The 16330-nt window shown below is 38.7% G+C and overlaps 1 protein-coding gene across 5 annotated transcripts in view; it reads right to left on the reverse strand.

The window, feature by feature from the left end:
• The window catches only part of TENM1 (teneurin transmembrane protein 1), a 570240-nt gene that overhangs the window by 26664 nt on the left and 527246 nt on the right, over positions 1 to 16330 (reverse strand). For all 5 annotated transcript variants that reach the window (XM_075835787.1, XM_075835786.1, XM_075835785.1 and 2 more), the window contains 2 exons: positions 12371 to 12543; positions 9119 to 9354 (listed from right to left, as the gene is read on the reverse strand). In XM_075835787.1, coding sequence (XP_075691902.1) covers positions 9119 to 9354; positions 12371 to 12543 — 409 coding nt within the window. The remainder of the gene's footprint in view (positions 1 to 9118; positions 9355 to 12370; positions 12544 to 16330) is intronic.

The following is a 16330-nucleotide window of genomic DNA, read 5'->3' on the forward strand; positions in this document are numbered from 1 at the left end:
AGAGAGAATCCCTGTGTCATGCACCACCCCTTCAGACCCTGTACTAGGCATCACACAGTGTATATGTTATGCTTGGAGTGTTACCTTAGAAAAAAACCCAGATGTAAATTGAAGAATTATTCATTTTATAAGCCATACACAATTATTACATCTCAAGTGCAGAAACCCCATGCAGAATTCATAAAGATGCATAAGTATTTAATTTCAAAAGGGTCAAAAATATGGAGACAGAGGATCGGTTTTGATGACATTGATTTATGACTTTATGCTTGAGTCATAATTCATAGTCAAATGCCTAGGGAGGGGAATTTATCTAATCTGCCACTTTTATGTGTAGTGCTTGGAATTTGAAGTAATCTAACTTTAATGTCTGATGCCTTCAATTTCTTTTCTATACTTTCTGAAGCTTCAGTTCCACTATCCCCTTTGTAAGCAGTTTTAATCGAGCTTATGCTCATGTGTATTTTATTCAAAACAAATCTTAAGCTCAATATCCCCTCTGTGGAAAGTATGTTTTTACCTAAAGCAAAAATTGAACAAATATAGGTGATGTTAGGTGAACAATTAATTTACAATATCAGATAATATTCACAAAGAGCAATTTTCTTGCAGCTTTTTTAAAATAATTAATATGACTTGAAAATAACATAAGTGATAACAAATATTATAATATCCGTGCTTAACTGGTTGTTAAAATTTTTGTAACCCTGTAACTAAAGGTTAATAAGAGTACACTGGTGGCCTAGCTGTATTTTTTACATTGCACACAGAACTGATAAATGTTCATTGTTTGGAGGGTGGGGATTGTGGGGTTGGGGTGGCCCAGTCAATATTTTCTATGGGGCCCAGTCTTTCCTAGTTACATCCCTGCTTGATACATTTTTTATGGTGTGCTTAATACATTCTGTGTGATGGGCTTAAAAGGGTATTCCCATCATATAAAGTGATGGCATATCGCTATATTATGCCATCACTTAACGATCTGTGGAGGTCTTACCTCTGGGACCCCCATGAACCAGAGAATGAAGGGGCTGCGACGCCGATTTAGCAATGAGTCCCCTTCACTGCTTTTCCCCGTACAGCGGTGCCCCGCTGTATGTGGTGAGCTAAAAACGTTTTGGTGGACAAAATAAATAATCTGTGGTGGGTTTTATAATTTTTTTTTTATCATAAGTGTGCCTCTTTTTTTTTATTGCATTTAACTTCATTCATTGTGGAAAACCACATACATTCTTCTAACCCCTTCAAGACCCATCATGTTTTGGCTTTCAGGACACAGACGAGTTTTTCAAATCTGACATGTGTTGCTTTATGTAGTAATAACTCTGGAATGCTTTTACCTATCCAAGTGATTCTGAGATTGTTTCCTTGAGACATACAGTATTGTACTTTATGTTAGGGAAAAAATGTGGTCAATAAATTATAATGTAATAATGTATTTGTGAAAAACACCAAAATGTAGAGAAAATTTGCAAAAATTAGCATTTTTCCAAATTGAAATGTATCTGCTTGTAAAACAGATAGTAATACCACACAAAAAAAGTTACTAGTTAACATTTACCATATGTCTACTTTATGTTGGCATCTTTTTTTGTGCTTCCCTTTATTTTTCTAGGACGTTACAAGGTGTTTCACAGGAATAAAAGCAAAGTAAAGGGGACATTTACAAATGTAATTTTTTTCTTGCCGAAATTTATTTGTAATAAAAAAATTTTGTACCACAGAAAATTTGACCAGAGAAATGTGACAATATTTATTGCCCAGATTCTGCAGTTTTTAAAAATACCCCTCATGTGGCCCTAGTGTGCTAATGGACTTAAACACAGGCCTCAGAAGCAAAGGAGCACCTAGTGGATTTTGGGGCCTAATTTTTTTGGAATATATTTTAGGCACCATGTCAGGTTTGAAGAGGTTTTGTGGTGCCAAAACAGTGGAACTCCTCAAAAGTGACCTCATTTTGGAAACTACACCCCTCAAGGAATTTATGTAGGTGTATAGTTAGCATTTTGACCCCACAGGATTTTTGCTAAATTTATTGGAATTAGTCTGTGAAAATGAAAATAGATTTTTTTTTCTGAAGAAACATAGACATTTTTAATTTTTATAAGGAATAAAGGCGAAAAAGCACCACAACATTTGTAAAGCATCTTGTCCTGATTACGGAAATAGCCCATATGTGGTGATAAACTGCTGTTTGAACTCACAGCAGGGCTCAGAAGGGAAGGAGCACAATTTGGATTTTGGAGCGTAGATTTTGCTGGAATGGTTTTCAGTGCCATGTTGTGTTTGCAACGCCCTGGAGTGACCAAAACAGTGGAAACCCCCCAAAAGTGACCCAAATTTTTAAGCTAAACCACTAAAGGGCTTTTTTTAGGGGTATAGTGAACATTTTGACCCCACAGTTTTTTGCTGAATTTATTTGAATCACTCTGTGAAGATAAAAATCTACTTTTTTTTTAAAAAAAGAGGGAATTTTTTCATTTTACAAGGAATAAAGAAGAAAACCACCACAACATTTGTAAATAAAAATTCTCCCGAATGCGGAAATACCCCATATTTGGTAACAAACTGTTGTTTGGACCCATGGCAGGGCTCAGAAGGGATGGAGCACCATTTGACTTTTGGAGATAAAGTCTTGCTGGAATGGTTTGCGGAGGCCATGTCGCATTTGCAAAGCACCTGAGGGATCAAAACAATGGAAAAGCCCCCCAAGTGACCCCATTTTGGAATCTACACCCCTCAAGAAATTAATCTAGGGGCATAGTGAGCATTTTTACCCCACAGGTGTTTCGCTGAATTTATTGGAGTTACGCCTGGAAAAATTAAAATCTAGTATTAGCTCACATTTTTTCATTTTCACAATAGATAAAGGAGAAAAAGAACCTCAACATTTGTAAAGCAAAGTCTACTGAGCACAGCAATATCCCATATGTGATAATAAACGGCTGTTTGGACACACGACAGGGCTTAGAAGGGAAGGAGCGCCATATTGCTTTTGAAGCACAGATATAAATTAAATGGCTTTTGGGCAGCATGTCACATTTGAGGTGCCTGGACATACAACTTTTCCTCTTTTGCTTGAACATATGACAGGACTCAGGAGTGAAAGAGGAACATGTGTATTTTCAGGTGTAATTTTGGCTCTGAGGTAAAATTGAAAAAAAAACCAAAAAAAAAACCCAGTGTTTTGGAAACTACACTCCTGATCGTGATGACCCCACCATTTTTTAGAATTAGAGAACTACCACCATTTTGTATGAATTAGAGAACTACATCTTCAAAGTATTCATCTAGGGGTATAATGAGAATTTTTAGTTTTGTTTGGTATTTTGGTGGAATGACAATTTATCTATGGACATTTTGATAATAGAAATAATAGTTTAGAATTTTTAAAATATATAATTTTTTATCTACAACATAGCTAAAGTGCTGTACTAGTAAATAATTATAAAATAATTTAGTAATCAAGGGAGGTATGATAAATCTGAAAGCATTGTTTCATACAGAGGCCGGGTTTAGAAGGGCATGTGTCACACTGATACGTTATATTCTTCCTGATCCCTCTCTTAGAACACACATGACATCGCTTTTGGGGTTTACTTTTTTTTGCAGTAGGAGGTACTTCACTGGGGAAATGCTGCCCCGGTAAGATTCTGGTGGCCTCCCTAGTAGCCCTACTTGGCACCGCTTCCTCCTGATCTCCAAAAATAAGGCATTTATGACTATTTCTTGGTAACCAAGAAAAGTTTCCTGATTGCCGGCACTCTTAAAAAGTACAAAAGAATTGTACCTGGCCATTTGAACCAGGTGGACAGCTAGTTTTTTGTACCATGATCTGGTTTTCTCATGGGACTATATGGCTGCATCATTTGATCGGCGAGGTCATCTTCACCCATGTTCTTGTTATAATCCTGTATACATACAGGCTTGGAGGTTGTGGTGCTCGGCCCACGTATTTGAACAGGGCTGGTGTCATCGCCATGAATTGAGGTCAGCATCAGTATGTTTTTTTTGTCCCTAAATTCAGGATCTGGTCGCTGCACAATGCTCTGTATTCCCTGGCTCTCAATTTATCAGCTTTAAATGGTTTTGGGAGGCCTCGCTGATTGCTGCAAATTGTGCCACAGGCTACCGTGTTTTTGTCTTGGATGCATTTAAAAAGTGGCCTACTGGTGTAGTAGTTATTAAGGTACAAGTTGTATCCTTGATTTAGAAGTGGATGTATGAGGGCTCACACAATTTGTCCATTTATTCACAGAGAAGGGGGTCAGCCTGGGGGATTTATTTGCGAATCTTTCCCCTCATATATTCTAAATTGGTGGGTGTATCCGGAATCAATTTTGCAGAGGTTATAAATTTTTATTCCATATCTCGCCCTTTTATTAGGTAAATATTGGTGAAAGTGTAGCCTCCCTTTGAAGTGGACTAGGGACTCGTCGATGCATATATTTTTCTCTGGGATATATGCCTCCTGGAATTTCATGTTCAGAAAATGTATTAGTGGGCTTATTTTAATTAGCCGGTCCAAGTTAGGGTCATTTTTTGGGGGGGGGGGGGGGTACATGGAATTATCACTATAATGTAAGAATTTTAAGATGGCCTCAAAACGTTTCCTGTGCATTACAGCCTGGTACATTGGGGTATGATAAAGGACGTCTGTAGTCCAATATGACCTAATTGTGGGTTTCTTTATTAGGCCCATATTTAGCAAAAGCCCCCAGAATGTCATCATTTCAAATGAATCGATAGGTTCCCATCTCTGGGTCCTGGCAAAATGGGAGTTGGGATGAAAGGCAAGATACTGCATTGCGTATAAGTTTGTTTGCGCAACTATTCGATCAATTAACTATTCTAAAAATATATATTTCCATGTAACACATGATGTCCACTTTTATTCCAGAATGCGCAACAAAATCAGGAATATGGGGTGTATACATAGAGGGGGCAGCCAGATGGTGTGGAATGCTGTAGGCTGACTCTCAACGCCACCTCTTCTGCTCCTTTGAGGAGGTTCCTCAATATCCCAATTATCAGTGGAGGAAGATGATAAAAAAATTGGAACTCCTTGTCACTGTCTGTTACTCAAACAAAAAAAAGAGGGATACCAGTGGGGCTGTGAGAGGGATCACTGGGGTATACAAAGGGTAATGGATGGGACACAGTATGGGATAACTGTATGTTTTTCTTTACAGGGTCTTCAGGTAGCACAGCTCTAAACTCCTCAGATGTCTGTCACACACAGAGGAGGTCAGAGCTGGTTACTGTATCCAGCCAGTTTATTTTTTCTAAATAATACTGTGATTGGTCTTTCAGAACTGACTGACCAATCACAGCGTTTGCCGGCAAGGGACCGCTCTGATTGGTCCCCTGGCCGATGACAGAGATGGCCAGCTGTCTACGACAGCTGCCATCACTGTCCTATTTAGTGATTAAAGAGAGAAGGAAAAAGGGTCTGGCACTGTTAAACCAGACCACATATGGACAGCGATGTCAGGGAATTCCACAGAGTCCCGGAGCAGAGCCTATACTAGCCCTCTGCCCGAGACTCCGCTCTGGGGAAGACCCTGACAACACTGTCCATATATGGAGTCCCGGAGCAGAGTCTATACTAGCGACTCTGTGTCCCACAGGCTACAGATGACAGCCTCAGGGGCCGCATGCGGCCCGCGTGCTTGAGACCCCACGTCTATGTTATAAAAGCACTAAGATCGTTTTGGTCATTGAGACCGAGCGGTCCTAGTGCCCCTGTCTGTAAAATTATTTCAGCCTCTTTTTGTAAGAGGATTTTATGTCTATCTCCCCCGGACATTTTTGCCTTAATTTTAGTGATAACGGCAAATCGCATACACCATGCATTATTTGCATGTTTCTCCTGCATATGCTGTATCATCCTAGGACAACCCTCACCTGTATTTAATGATCTTATATGTTCACGAAATCTTACACACATTGGTCGTATCGTTTTTCCTATGTAAAATCTGCCACAATTGCAAACTACCACATATACCACATACTGTGTTCTACAGGTTATCAGCTCATTTATCTGAAACGCACAGCCCCCAAAATTAAGGTTCCTAGTGCATATTAAGAAATTACAAAAATTGCATTGTCCACATTTTTGATTGCCTTTCGGCCCCATTGCTGATAGCCAATTCTCATTTTCTTTTTCCTTTTGTGAAAAGCAGCCCTGAACCAGTACATCTTTTAAATTTTTGCACTTGCGAAAGGATACTGTAAGGCTGGGTTCACACAACCTATTTTCAGGCGTAAACGAGGCGTATTATGCCTAGTTTTACGCCTGAAAATAGGGCTACAATACGTCGGCAAACATCTGCCCATTCATTTGAATGGGTTTGCCGACGTATTGTGCAGACGACCTGTAATTTACGCGTCGTCGTTTGACAGCTGTCAAACGACGACGCGTAAATTGACTGCCTCGGCAAAGAAGTGCAGGGCACTTCTTTGCAACGTAATTTGAGCCATTCTTCATTGAACTCAATGAAGAGCAGCTCAAGATTTACGAGCGTCACAGACGCCTCGCATAATACGAGGAGGAGCTTTTACGGCTGAAACGAGGCAGCTGTTTTCTCCTGAAAACAGTCTGTAATTTCAGCCGTAAAAGCAAGCTAGCGTGTGAACATACCCTTAGATGTCTGGTTGCGACCTCCGGTAACAACGTGTCATTTTCAACCAGATGCCAATTTTTTTCTGATGCTAGTATGAATTACATCACTTATAGGGCTGTGACCAAATAATAGAACAAACCGTTTGTTCTCTTTTACACGTGATTGTTTCTTCTTTTTATTTTGTTGTAACAAGGATATTTGGTTATTTTTATTTGCCTTTTTCAATGCTTCCATGATAAGACCTAAAAGATATCTCATGACTCCAATCTTTGACTCATTTCATCTGCCTGCTTATAGAATACCTCATCATTACTGTTAATTCTTCTAAGACGTAGAATTTGGGCATATGGTAGGGATTAGGTGACATGTTTAGGATGGTAACTATCATACCTCAAAAGTGTATTAGTGCAGTGGGTTTTCGATACCCTTTTGTTTGAACCTTTCCAGTTCCCATTTAGTAATCGGTCACTAACAGTGACAGTTTACTAGCATATCGTTTCTAAAGTGCTGTGATTGGCCTGTCAGAATTGACATCCCAATCACAGCGATCGCCGGCATGGCACCGCTGATTGGTTCCCTGGCTGATGACAGAGATGGTTAGCTGTCCATGACAGGTGCCATCTCTGTTCTATCACCGATATGTCACTTGTTGTGACAGTTTATGTCTGCGCCGCAATAGTACTTTGGAGTGCGAGAATGCAATCCCGCTTACAACGTACTATTGTGGCACAGTGCGTGTAGAGGTTAATATACCACCCATGATTATAAATAGTTAAGAGTTCAGGAAATGTACCTATTAGGCCACGTTCAGACGTAGCGGAATTGCTGTTGAATTCCGCTGCAGACAGTCCACAGTGGAATTCTGCAGCAGCCGTTTTTTACATTTGTTTCTATAAATTCTTAAGAAACTTAGTTCAGACGTTGCTGAAAATAACTGTGCGGAAATTAGGCTGCGAAGCAGAATTTCCCCTCTGCAGCATGCACATTCTGTTGCAGAGAAGCAGCGGAACTTCACTGTGGATTTCAGCCTTTGCAATGATATCTGCAACGTCTGAATTACCTGTCAAATATGCAAATGTTGGTGCAGATTCGTTGCTTAATTGACCCGAATCTTTACCAACATTCTTAGCGGAAACATTCTGCCACATTTGAACGTGGCCTTAAAGGCCCTATTCACACCGAGTATTTTACAGGCAGAATATTCTGGCTGTAAAAATCAGATCCATTATTTTTTTACGCGTTTTTGCCCTTTTTTTTGACGCAAATTTTGCTGCGTCTTTTGACACATTTTTTTATTTCTGTCTTCATCAGGCAAAGGAAAAAGCTGCGGGTGTTTTTTGCCATAAAACGCGTCAAAAGCGCATAAAAAAACGCAGTTCGCAGCGTTTTTTTCCGTCTCCCATTGATTTTAATTGTTTTTTTTAAGGTGGAAAACGCCTCAAGATAGGGCATGTCGCTTCTTTTTGCCTCTTCCTCCCATTTGAAATCAATGGGTGGCAAGTTCGGCCGTTTTTTGTCATGGTTTTTGCAGCAAAAAAAAACATGTAAAAAAAAACTGTGTGAACAGGGCATAACAGTTTTGTTTAAATTTTTTTATCAAAAGCTTGCATACATTATTACATTATCCCAGAAAAAGAATACTAAATTTGTGGTTGTGGTGCAGTTTTTTGAGTTTTTTGACACAGAAACTGCGTCGGAAAACGCGCCAAAAAATGTCCGAAAATGCCTCCCATTGATTTAAAAAAAAGAAGGGTATGCCCTATCTTCGGACGTTTACGCCTCTGACCTCCCATTGACATCAATGGGAGGCAGAGAAAGCGTATTTTGCAGCGTTTTTTTGCCCACGGCGCTCAATGGCCGCGGGTGAAAAACGCAGCGAAAATCGGCGTGCAGGCAGAACAAAATCTGCCTCAAAAGATTTTCCTCCTGCAAAAAACTCTGTGTGAACCCAGCCTGATATAAAGCATATAATAAGAAAGCCAATATTTTTCCTTTGCCAAGAGTATAGTTTCTCTTTAAAGAGGCTCTGTCACCAGATTATCAAATCCCTATCTCCTATTGCATGTGATCGGCGCTGCAATGTAGATAACAGTAACGTTTTTTTTGTTTTTTTTAAAACAATCATTTTTGGCCAAGTTATGAGCTATTTTATATTTATGCAAATGAGCCTTTCTAATGGAGAACTGGGCATAAATATAAAATTGCTCATAACGGCCAAAAATGATCGTTTAAAAAAAAACAAAAAAAAAAACGTTACTGTTCTCTACATTGCAGCGCCGATCACATGCAATAGGAGATAGGGATTTGATAATCTGGTGACAGAGCCTCTTTAAACTTTCAAAGTCAATTCATAAATGTAGAACCACCAGATGATTTCTGTTTTGCAATTACAGTACATGAAACAAATTGTCTCTTCCCACACAGCAAGAACACAGAAGAAGGATTGTAATTTATTACAGCGAGGTAGTAATATGACAGAGACAAAGTCTTACCCTTAAGCGTCTTTCAAAAGAGGAGATATTGCCTTTGTTCTGCTCCTTACGTTGTCGCCACTCAATGAGATTTGGGCTGTGCTCCCCAGGAAGCGAGATGTTACATTTACCCAGAGTTGGACTGACCACTCCTGCTAGTATGTGGGGTTCTGTATTTAGGCTGATTTCCATTCCACTAGCAAAGGTGACCCGGAGAGAGCCATCGGGGTTAACTCGATAGGTGTTAATATTGTTTTCTGCCAATATATAAGAACAATATCATTAGCTGATGTCCATCTTATTGTTCCTTTTTATCCTTCATACAAACACATCTTCTATATACCCTTATCCTTCATACAAACACTACTCATGTATACCCTTATCCTTCATACAAACAATTCTCATATATACCCTTATCCTTCATACAAACACTACTCATATATACCCTTATCCTTCATACAAACACTACTTATATATACCCTTATCCTTCATACAAACACTACTTATATATACCCTTATCCTTCATACAAACACTACTTATATATACCCTTATCCTTCATACAAACACTACTCATGTATACCCTTATCCTTCATACAAACAATTCTCATATATACCCTTATCCTTCATACAAACACTACTCATATATACCCTTATCCTTCATACAAACACTACTTATATATACCCTTATCCTTCATACAAACACTACTTATATAGCCTTATCCTTCATACAAACACTACTCCTCTATACCCTTATCCTTCATACAAACACTACTCATATATACCCTTATCCTTCATACAAACACTACTTATATATACCCTTATCCTTCATACAAACACTACTTATATATACAATATCCTTGATACAAACACTGCTCATATATACCCTTATCCTTCATACAAACACTACTCATATATATCCTTATCTTTCATACAAACACTACTCATATATATCCTTATCCTTCATACAAACACTACTCATATATACCCTTATCCTTCATACAAACACTACTCATATATACCCTTATCCTTCATACAAACACTACTCATATTATATACCCTTATCCTTCATACAAACACTACTCATATATACCCTTATCCTTCATACAAACACTACTCATATATACCCTAATCCTTCATACAAACACTACTCATATTATATAGCCTTATCCTGCATACAAACACTACTCCTCTATACCCTTATCCTTCATACAAACACTACTCATATATACCCTTCTGTGGGTTACAATATAAATGCATACATTAGACTTAGGCCTGGTCCTTAATATAATAATCCAATGTATGAATACTTCTATACTTGAAATGCAAATGTACCTTATGCGTAAATTTTTATTATTACTCAATATTTATTGTGTTTGCTACACTCTCTGTATAACAATGGCCAATAATTTTGTTTCTGCACCCCTTGTCTTGCCTGTTTTAGCATAGAGAGGCAGTGTCTTGCAAAGTGGAACTTTATGTGGCTACTTTGTATATGTTACGACATGTAGTCAAATAGTAGTCACACATATTACAGGTCAAGCAGTTACTAGGCAACCAAAAAATACCAAAGCCTGCAGAATCATTTAAGGGTTTTATACTAAAAAACAGAAATAAACATATATTTTGCAAAGGTATGTAATACAAATTACACTATGTCTTACTGTAGTGGGGGAAAGTCTTTAATAAAAATAGTATTAAAAAACTTTGAAACTTAACACACAACTCAAACTACCTAGTGTTAAATGTTGTATGATAAATTTGTTGCATCTTGTTAGACACTTTTCTCTTCCTTATGCCACCTCATGGTTGGCATACTTTAAACCATTATTTTGGGGCAAAAAAATGGCTCAAGCCATTAATAAATCTGGTGCATTTTAGAACTCCTCTTAGCCATGCCATTTTTTCTAGACACTAAAACACATAATAAATTTGGCGCATGGCATGTACGCAAGTTTTTTGGTGCAATTTAAGCCAGAATTCGGGCACAATAGGGCAGGTTAACTATTGGTATTTGGCCAAAATTCTTGTCCAAATTGCGCCCTCTTTTTGGTGCAAATCATTTTAGACAAATTTATCAATCAAATGTGCCAAAAAGAACAGATGTTTGCTTGTATATCAAGGGGGCGTGGATCAGTGGAAAAGTGTCATGGCCAAATTGCATTAAAATTTTGGCACAAAAAAATGTATGCCAACAAATGCTTGTACAAAAGTGACACAAAGTAAAAAAATGCCACCAAAAATGCTTGGAAGTACATTATTAAAACAGTTAAACCACTGGACGTTTTTTACATTTGTTTTTTTAAAAACTGAAACAGAAAACCACTGTGTGAAGAAGGACTTACAAAAAGACAAACTTAGATTTTTTCTTATCTTACTACTGGTTTTGGCTAAGCAAAAACTGCATCATAAGGCTATGTTCACACGCTTTACAAAAAATGGCTGAAAATACGGAGATGTTTTCAAGGGAAAACAACCACTGATTTTCAGCCATTTTTTAAGCAAGTTACGTTTTTTTGCTGCATTTTTTGCGGCCATTTTGTAGCTGTTTTTCTACTGAGTCAATGAAAAACGCCTCCAAAAACGGCTCAAGAAGGGACATGCACTTCTTCTTACAAGGCATTTTTTTACAAGGCCGTTCTTAAAAACTCCCCATGGGAACGGAACACAGTTTTTCCATTGAAATCAATGGGCAGATGTTTGGAGGCGTCCAGCCCCGCATTCCTAGCCATTTTTCGAAAATAGCCTGTGTGAACATACCCTAACTGCATGGTGTAAACCTGGCCTTAGGTCTATTTTACACACGAGTGTATATTATGTTGATATTAATCCTGTCAATACTGCTGTTCCTAAGGCCAAAATGTTTATATCTATATACAATTCACATATTAGACTATGTAGCAAGTTCCAATTGTCTGTTTGCCCCTCATGGAAGTCAATGAAAAATAAATATATATTTCCATATTTTACAGCGTTATTTACATTCATATTTAATCCATCTTTGCATCTGCTAGGAGGAAATACTGATCAAAATACAGATGAAAAAAATGGAAGAAAAACACTGAGCTTACAAATAAAATACAGATACAATACGGAACTAAATCTAGACTACAAAATACGAACTAGATGATCTGTAGTTCACGTCCGGATGTAGCTGCTCGTGCGAGTCAGTCATACTGATATAATGCCAGCTACATCTTACCAAATATCAGACCGCTGACCTCTGATCAATCGCTTGCTAACACTGACTGCTATTGTTGCTGTGTCTCCATTACCTTGTTTTAAAGCATATACAATGTTCGTTGCTGATATATTAGTGCTGGTGATAACATTTTCCTTGTTTGAAGTGTCAAGCTCGACCCGAGTGGATTTTTCCATATCGCTGTGGAAACTGCTGACTTCTCCGGTTGGAAAGGTTGCATTTGTTAAATGTCCTTCAGGGTCATACCTTAAAATAGAAAAAGAAAACACACGAATTTCATTAATTTCTTAACAGCGCCCAAGGTTTCATTTTCACACGTATATTAGATAACAATTCACTGAGATCATAGCGCTAGATATTCATATAGCACTGAAAATATACATTACTGGAGTGTGGAAGGCTAATTGGAAACTTTTCTAACACTGGTTTCAATGTTATCGATTAAAAATGATCATTACTTTGATATATTGTACTGTAAGTATTTATAAAACAGCTGTCGTAGGGGGATCAGCCTAGCTGAACAGATTCTCCTAGGGTTGAATAGGAGCTGATAAGCTTACACTCTTACCAGATGAGTCAAGCTAGCCAGTGACATGAGATCGCTCGCCTGACTATAGCTTTGGCTGAAACCACTACAAATATTTACAAACAAGCAAAGAAGACCCTTTTCATACCGTCCAATCATAACTTCACTATCATTCGAAAAATCCAACATGACCGGTCAATATTTTGACGGATTGTCTGTTAAAAAAGATTCTGCATGAAAAGCGAGTGCCCATCTATTTATTGAAATTTATATGGGACGCCTTCCCTAGACACGAGCTCCATGCTATAAATTGTCTTCTATATATATTAGGCCTCATCCGCATTTGCGTTGGAAGCTCAGTTTGGGGCCTCTGTCGCAGATCTGGCTGAGAATACTGGAAACAATAGCGCAGCATGCTGTGCTATTGTTTCTTGTAAAACCACAGACACCTTGACAGAACCCATTAACCCTTAACGACCGGCGTATAGCCGTTTTAAATCGGCCGTTTGAGGTAGTTCTTCTGAAGCACCGCCTTTTCATGTCGGCACTTCAGAAGAAGTTTTCCCACATCGGGCGGGGTGCTCCTGAAGCCTGTGCTGTTGCTAACAGCCTCGGGCTTCAGGGCAACAATCGGAGACCACTAGCAGTGGTCTCCGTTCATATTTAACCCCTCAGATGTGGCACTCAATAGCGAGTGCAGGATCTGAGTGGTTTTAGAGGGAGGGAGCTCCCTCTCTCATCCTACTGGCACCCCGCATTCATCGCGGGGTGCCGATGATTTCTATGGCAGCTTGGGGGCTTAACAAAGGCCATCACATCTGCCTTTAATGATTACCTGTTAGGCCATGCCAGAGGCATGACCTAACAGGTGCCTGTCAATTTTACATTGACAGGCATAATATACTGCAATACAGAAGTATTGCAGTGTATTATAACAGCGATCAAAAGATCGTACAGTAAAGTCCCCTATTGGGACTAAAATAAAAGTTAAAAAAAGTTAAACAAAGTTTGAAATATATAACTAAAAGTCCCCAGTAAAAAAAATTTAAAAACCCAATTTTTCCCGTTCCAAAATACTTTATTTATGAAAAAAAGTACAAAGCTACTCATATTTGGTATCGCAGCGTCTGCAACGAACCCAACTATAAAACGATTACATTTATTTAAGCCGCACGGTGAACGCCGTAAGAAATAAAATGAAAAACCATGCTAGAATTGTATGTTTCCTGTTCATCCTACTTTAAAAATTGATAAAAAGTGATCAAAAAGTTGCGTGTACTCCAAAATGGTACCAATAAAAACTACAAGTCGTCCCGCAAAAAAAGCCCTCATACATCGATGTCAGCAGAAAAATAAAAAAGTTATGGTTCTTAAAATATGGCGACACAAAAACAAATAATTTTGAAAAAAAGGGTTTTTACTGTGTAAAGGAATGAAAACACAAAAAACCGTTATGAATTTGGTATCGCCGCATCGTAACGACCCACTGAATAAAGTTATTCTATTCTTTATACCACACAGTAAACGGCGTAAATTTAAGATGCAAAAAAATGGCGAAATATCATTTTTTTCCAGTACCCCACTAAAAAAGTTAAGAAAAAGTTAATCAATAAATGATATGTACCCCAAAATGGTGCTATTAAAAGATACAACTTGTGACGCAAAAAACAAGACCTTATACAGCTATGTCGACTGAAAAGTAAAAAAGTTATAGCTCTTTGAATGCGACGATGGAAAAACGTAAAAAATTGCTCGGTCATTAACCGCTTCCCGACATCCGCCATATATATACGGCGCACGCCAGGTGGGGGAATATGGCCCGGGCTCACGGGCTGAGACCGCTCCATAGAGCGAGTTTGTCGGCTGTGTGTTACAGCCGACACTTCCGGGTAACGAGCGGGATCCCGTTCGAGCGCGATCCCGCTTGTTTAACCCGTTAAATGCTGCATTCAATAGTGAACGCGGCATTTAAATTACTAAAAACAGGGGGGGGCGACCCCCTGTAACGTCCCAACGCCTCCCACCGCGGCGAGATCGGGGGTAGCCTTTGGTTGGCACGGCTGCCTGGGGGCCTGACGAAGTCCCCCAGGTCCGCCATCTTTGTACTCCTATGAAGTTATGGTTCTTAAAATACAGCGACACAAAAACAAATAATTTTGAAAAAAAGGGTTTTACTGTGTAAAGGTAGGAAAAACATAAGGCACTTATAATGTGGTGACAGAGCCTCTTTAAGGGGTTAAAGTCAATGGGTTCCATCAGTCATCAGTGGTATCCGTGGTGCAACGGAACAGACGCTTCCGGTTATTCCCTTGTTGTGCTCCTCTGATGGAGCAAAACAAGGAATGGCGAGCACAGATGTGAACGAGGGCTTATATGGTCAGCTTCGGACTTCTCTCTAAGTACATGTTTTCATATAGATAAATGTCACAAAGCAGCCTGGTCCTTCTAGACTATACAGTTATGTTCACACATGTCAGACTTGTTGCAAAAATTTCTGGGTCTGTTCCATACATGTGAATGGGGTTTGTAAATATTCACACACATGCTGCAGAAACCTCCTCAGACACATGTATGGAATGGATTTTTGTTTGCAGAAATTTCTTCTGCCATGTGTGGAAATACCTTATGGGGGATTGTCTCCCTTTCCATTAGGTAGGTCCCCCAGTTAATAGCTGATTGTAGTGGTCCTCCTGCTTGCACTCTTCCATGACCTTCTCTTATCCTATTCTGCAGATACTTATTTCCTCTTCAGCGATGGTAGACGGCACCTATTAATATTTGTCAGTGCAGAATAGACGCTGTTTTTTAGGGGACGCCATCACTATTGCCTCATTCATGTGAGCTCATACTGTACACCCCTAGACAAAATAAAATCTCTATATCCAAGGCTGTATTTACAGAATATTGACATTTGAGTGTATCTATGGGCTTCTGCATTGCTGGATTTAAATGGTTGTTCGAATAGTCTTCTGTCATTCTACAAGCGCACCACTAGATGGCAATGTTGAACCACTAAATATAGCTAAACATTCATGTGACACGTGATTCAACTAAAAAGAGCGTGATATATGTACACTCAGAATTGGGACCAGGCTTTTACCTGAGGCGACATTAAAGGACCACTAAACCTAAAATACAGTATTTATAAGAACAGAACTGACATTATTTCGCACGGATACGACGTATGGAAATGTTTCTAGAGTCCCTAGAAAATGGAGATATTGGAGATCATGGGGAAAGATATTTTTATGGATCTGTCAATAATACTACTAAAGGACATTACACATCCCTATGTCTGGATTTGCTGATAACAGGGAACAATAGAATCCATGTAACAGAAAAAATAGATGATAGGCTTTATGTATAGCGTCCCTTTAAATAAATGAAAGTTATTCATAGGAGGGTATAATATTTTTAGCAGATCAGTAATATTATGCGTGAGGTATGTAATATATGGGCAAGTGTGATAAATACAGATATATATAGATAAATTAGAAAATCTATGGG

The sequence above is a fragment of the Rhinoderma darwinii genome, chromosome 8, assembly GCF_050947455.1.
Source record: "Rhinoderma darwinii isolate aRhiDar2 chromosome 8, aRhiDar2.hap1, whole genome shotgun sequence".
Taxonomy (NCBI): domain Eukaryota; kingdom Metazoa; phylum Chordata; class Amphibia; order Anura; family Rhinodermatidae; genus Rhinoderma; species Rhinoderma darwinii.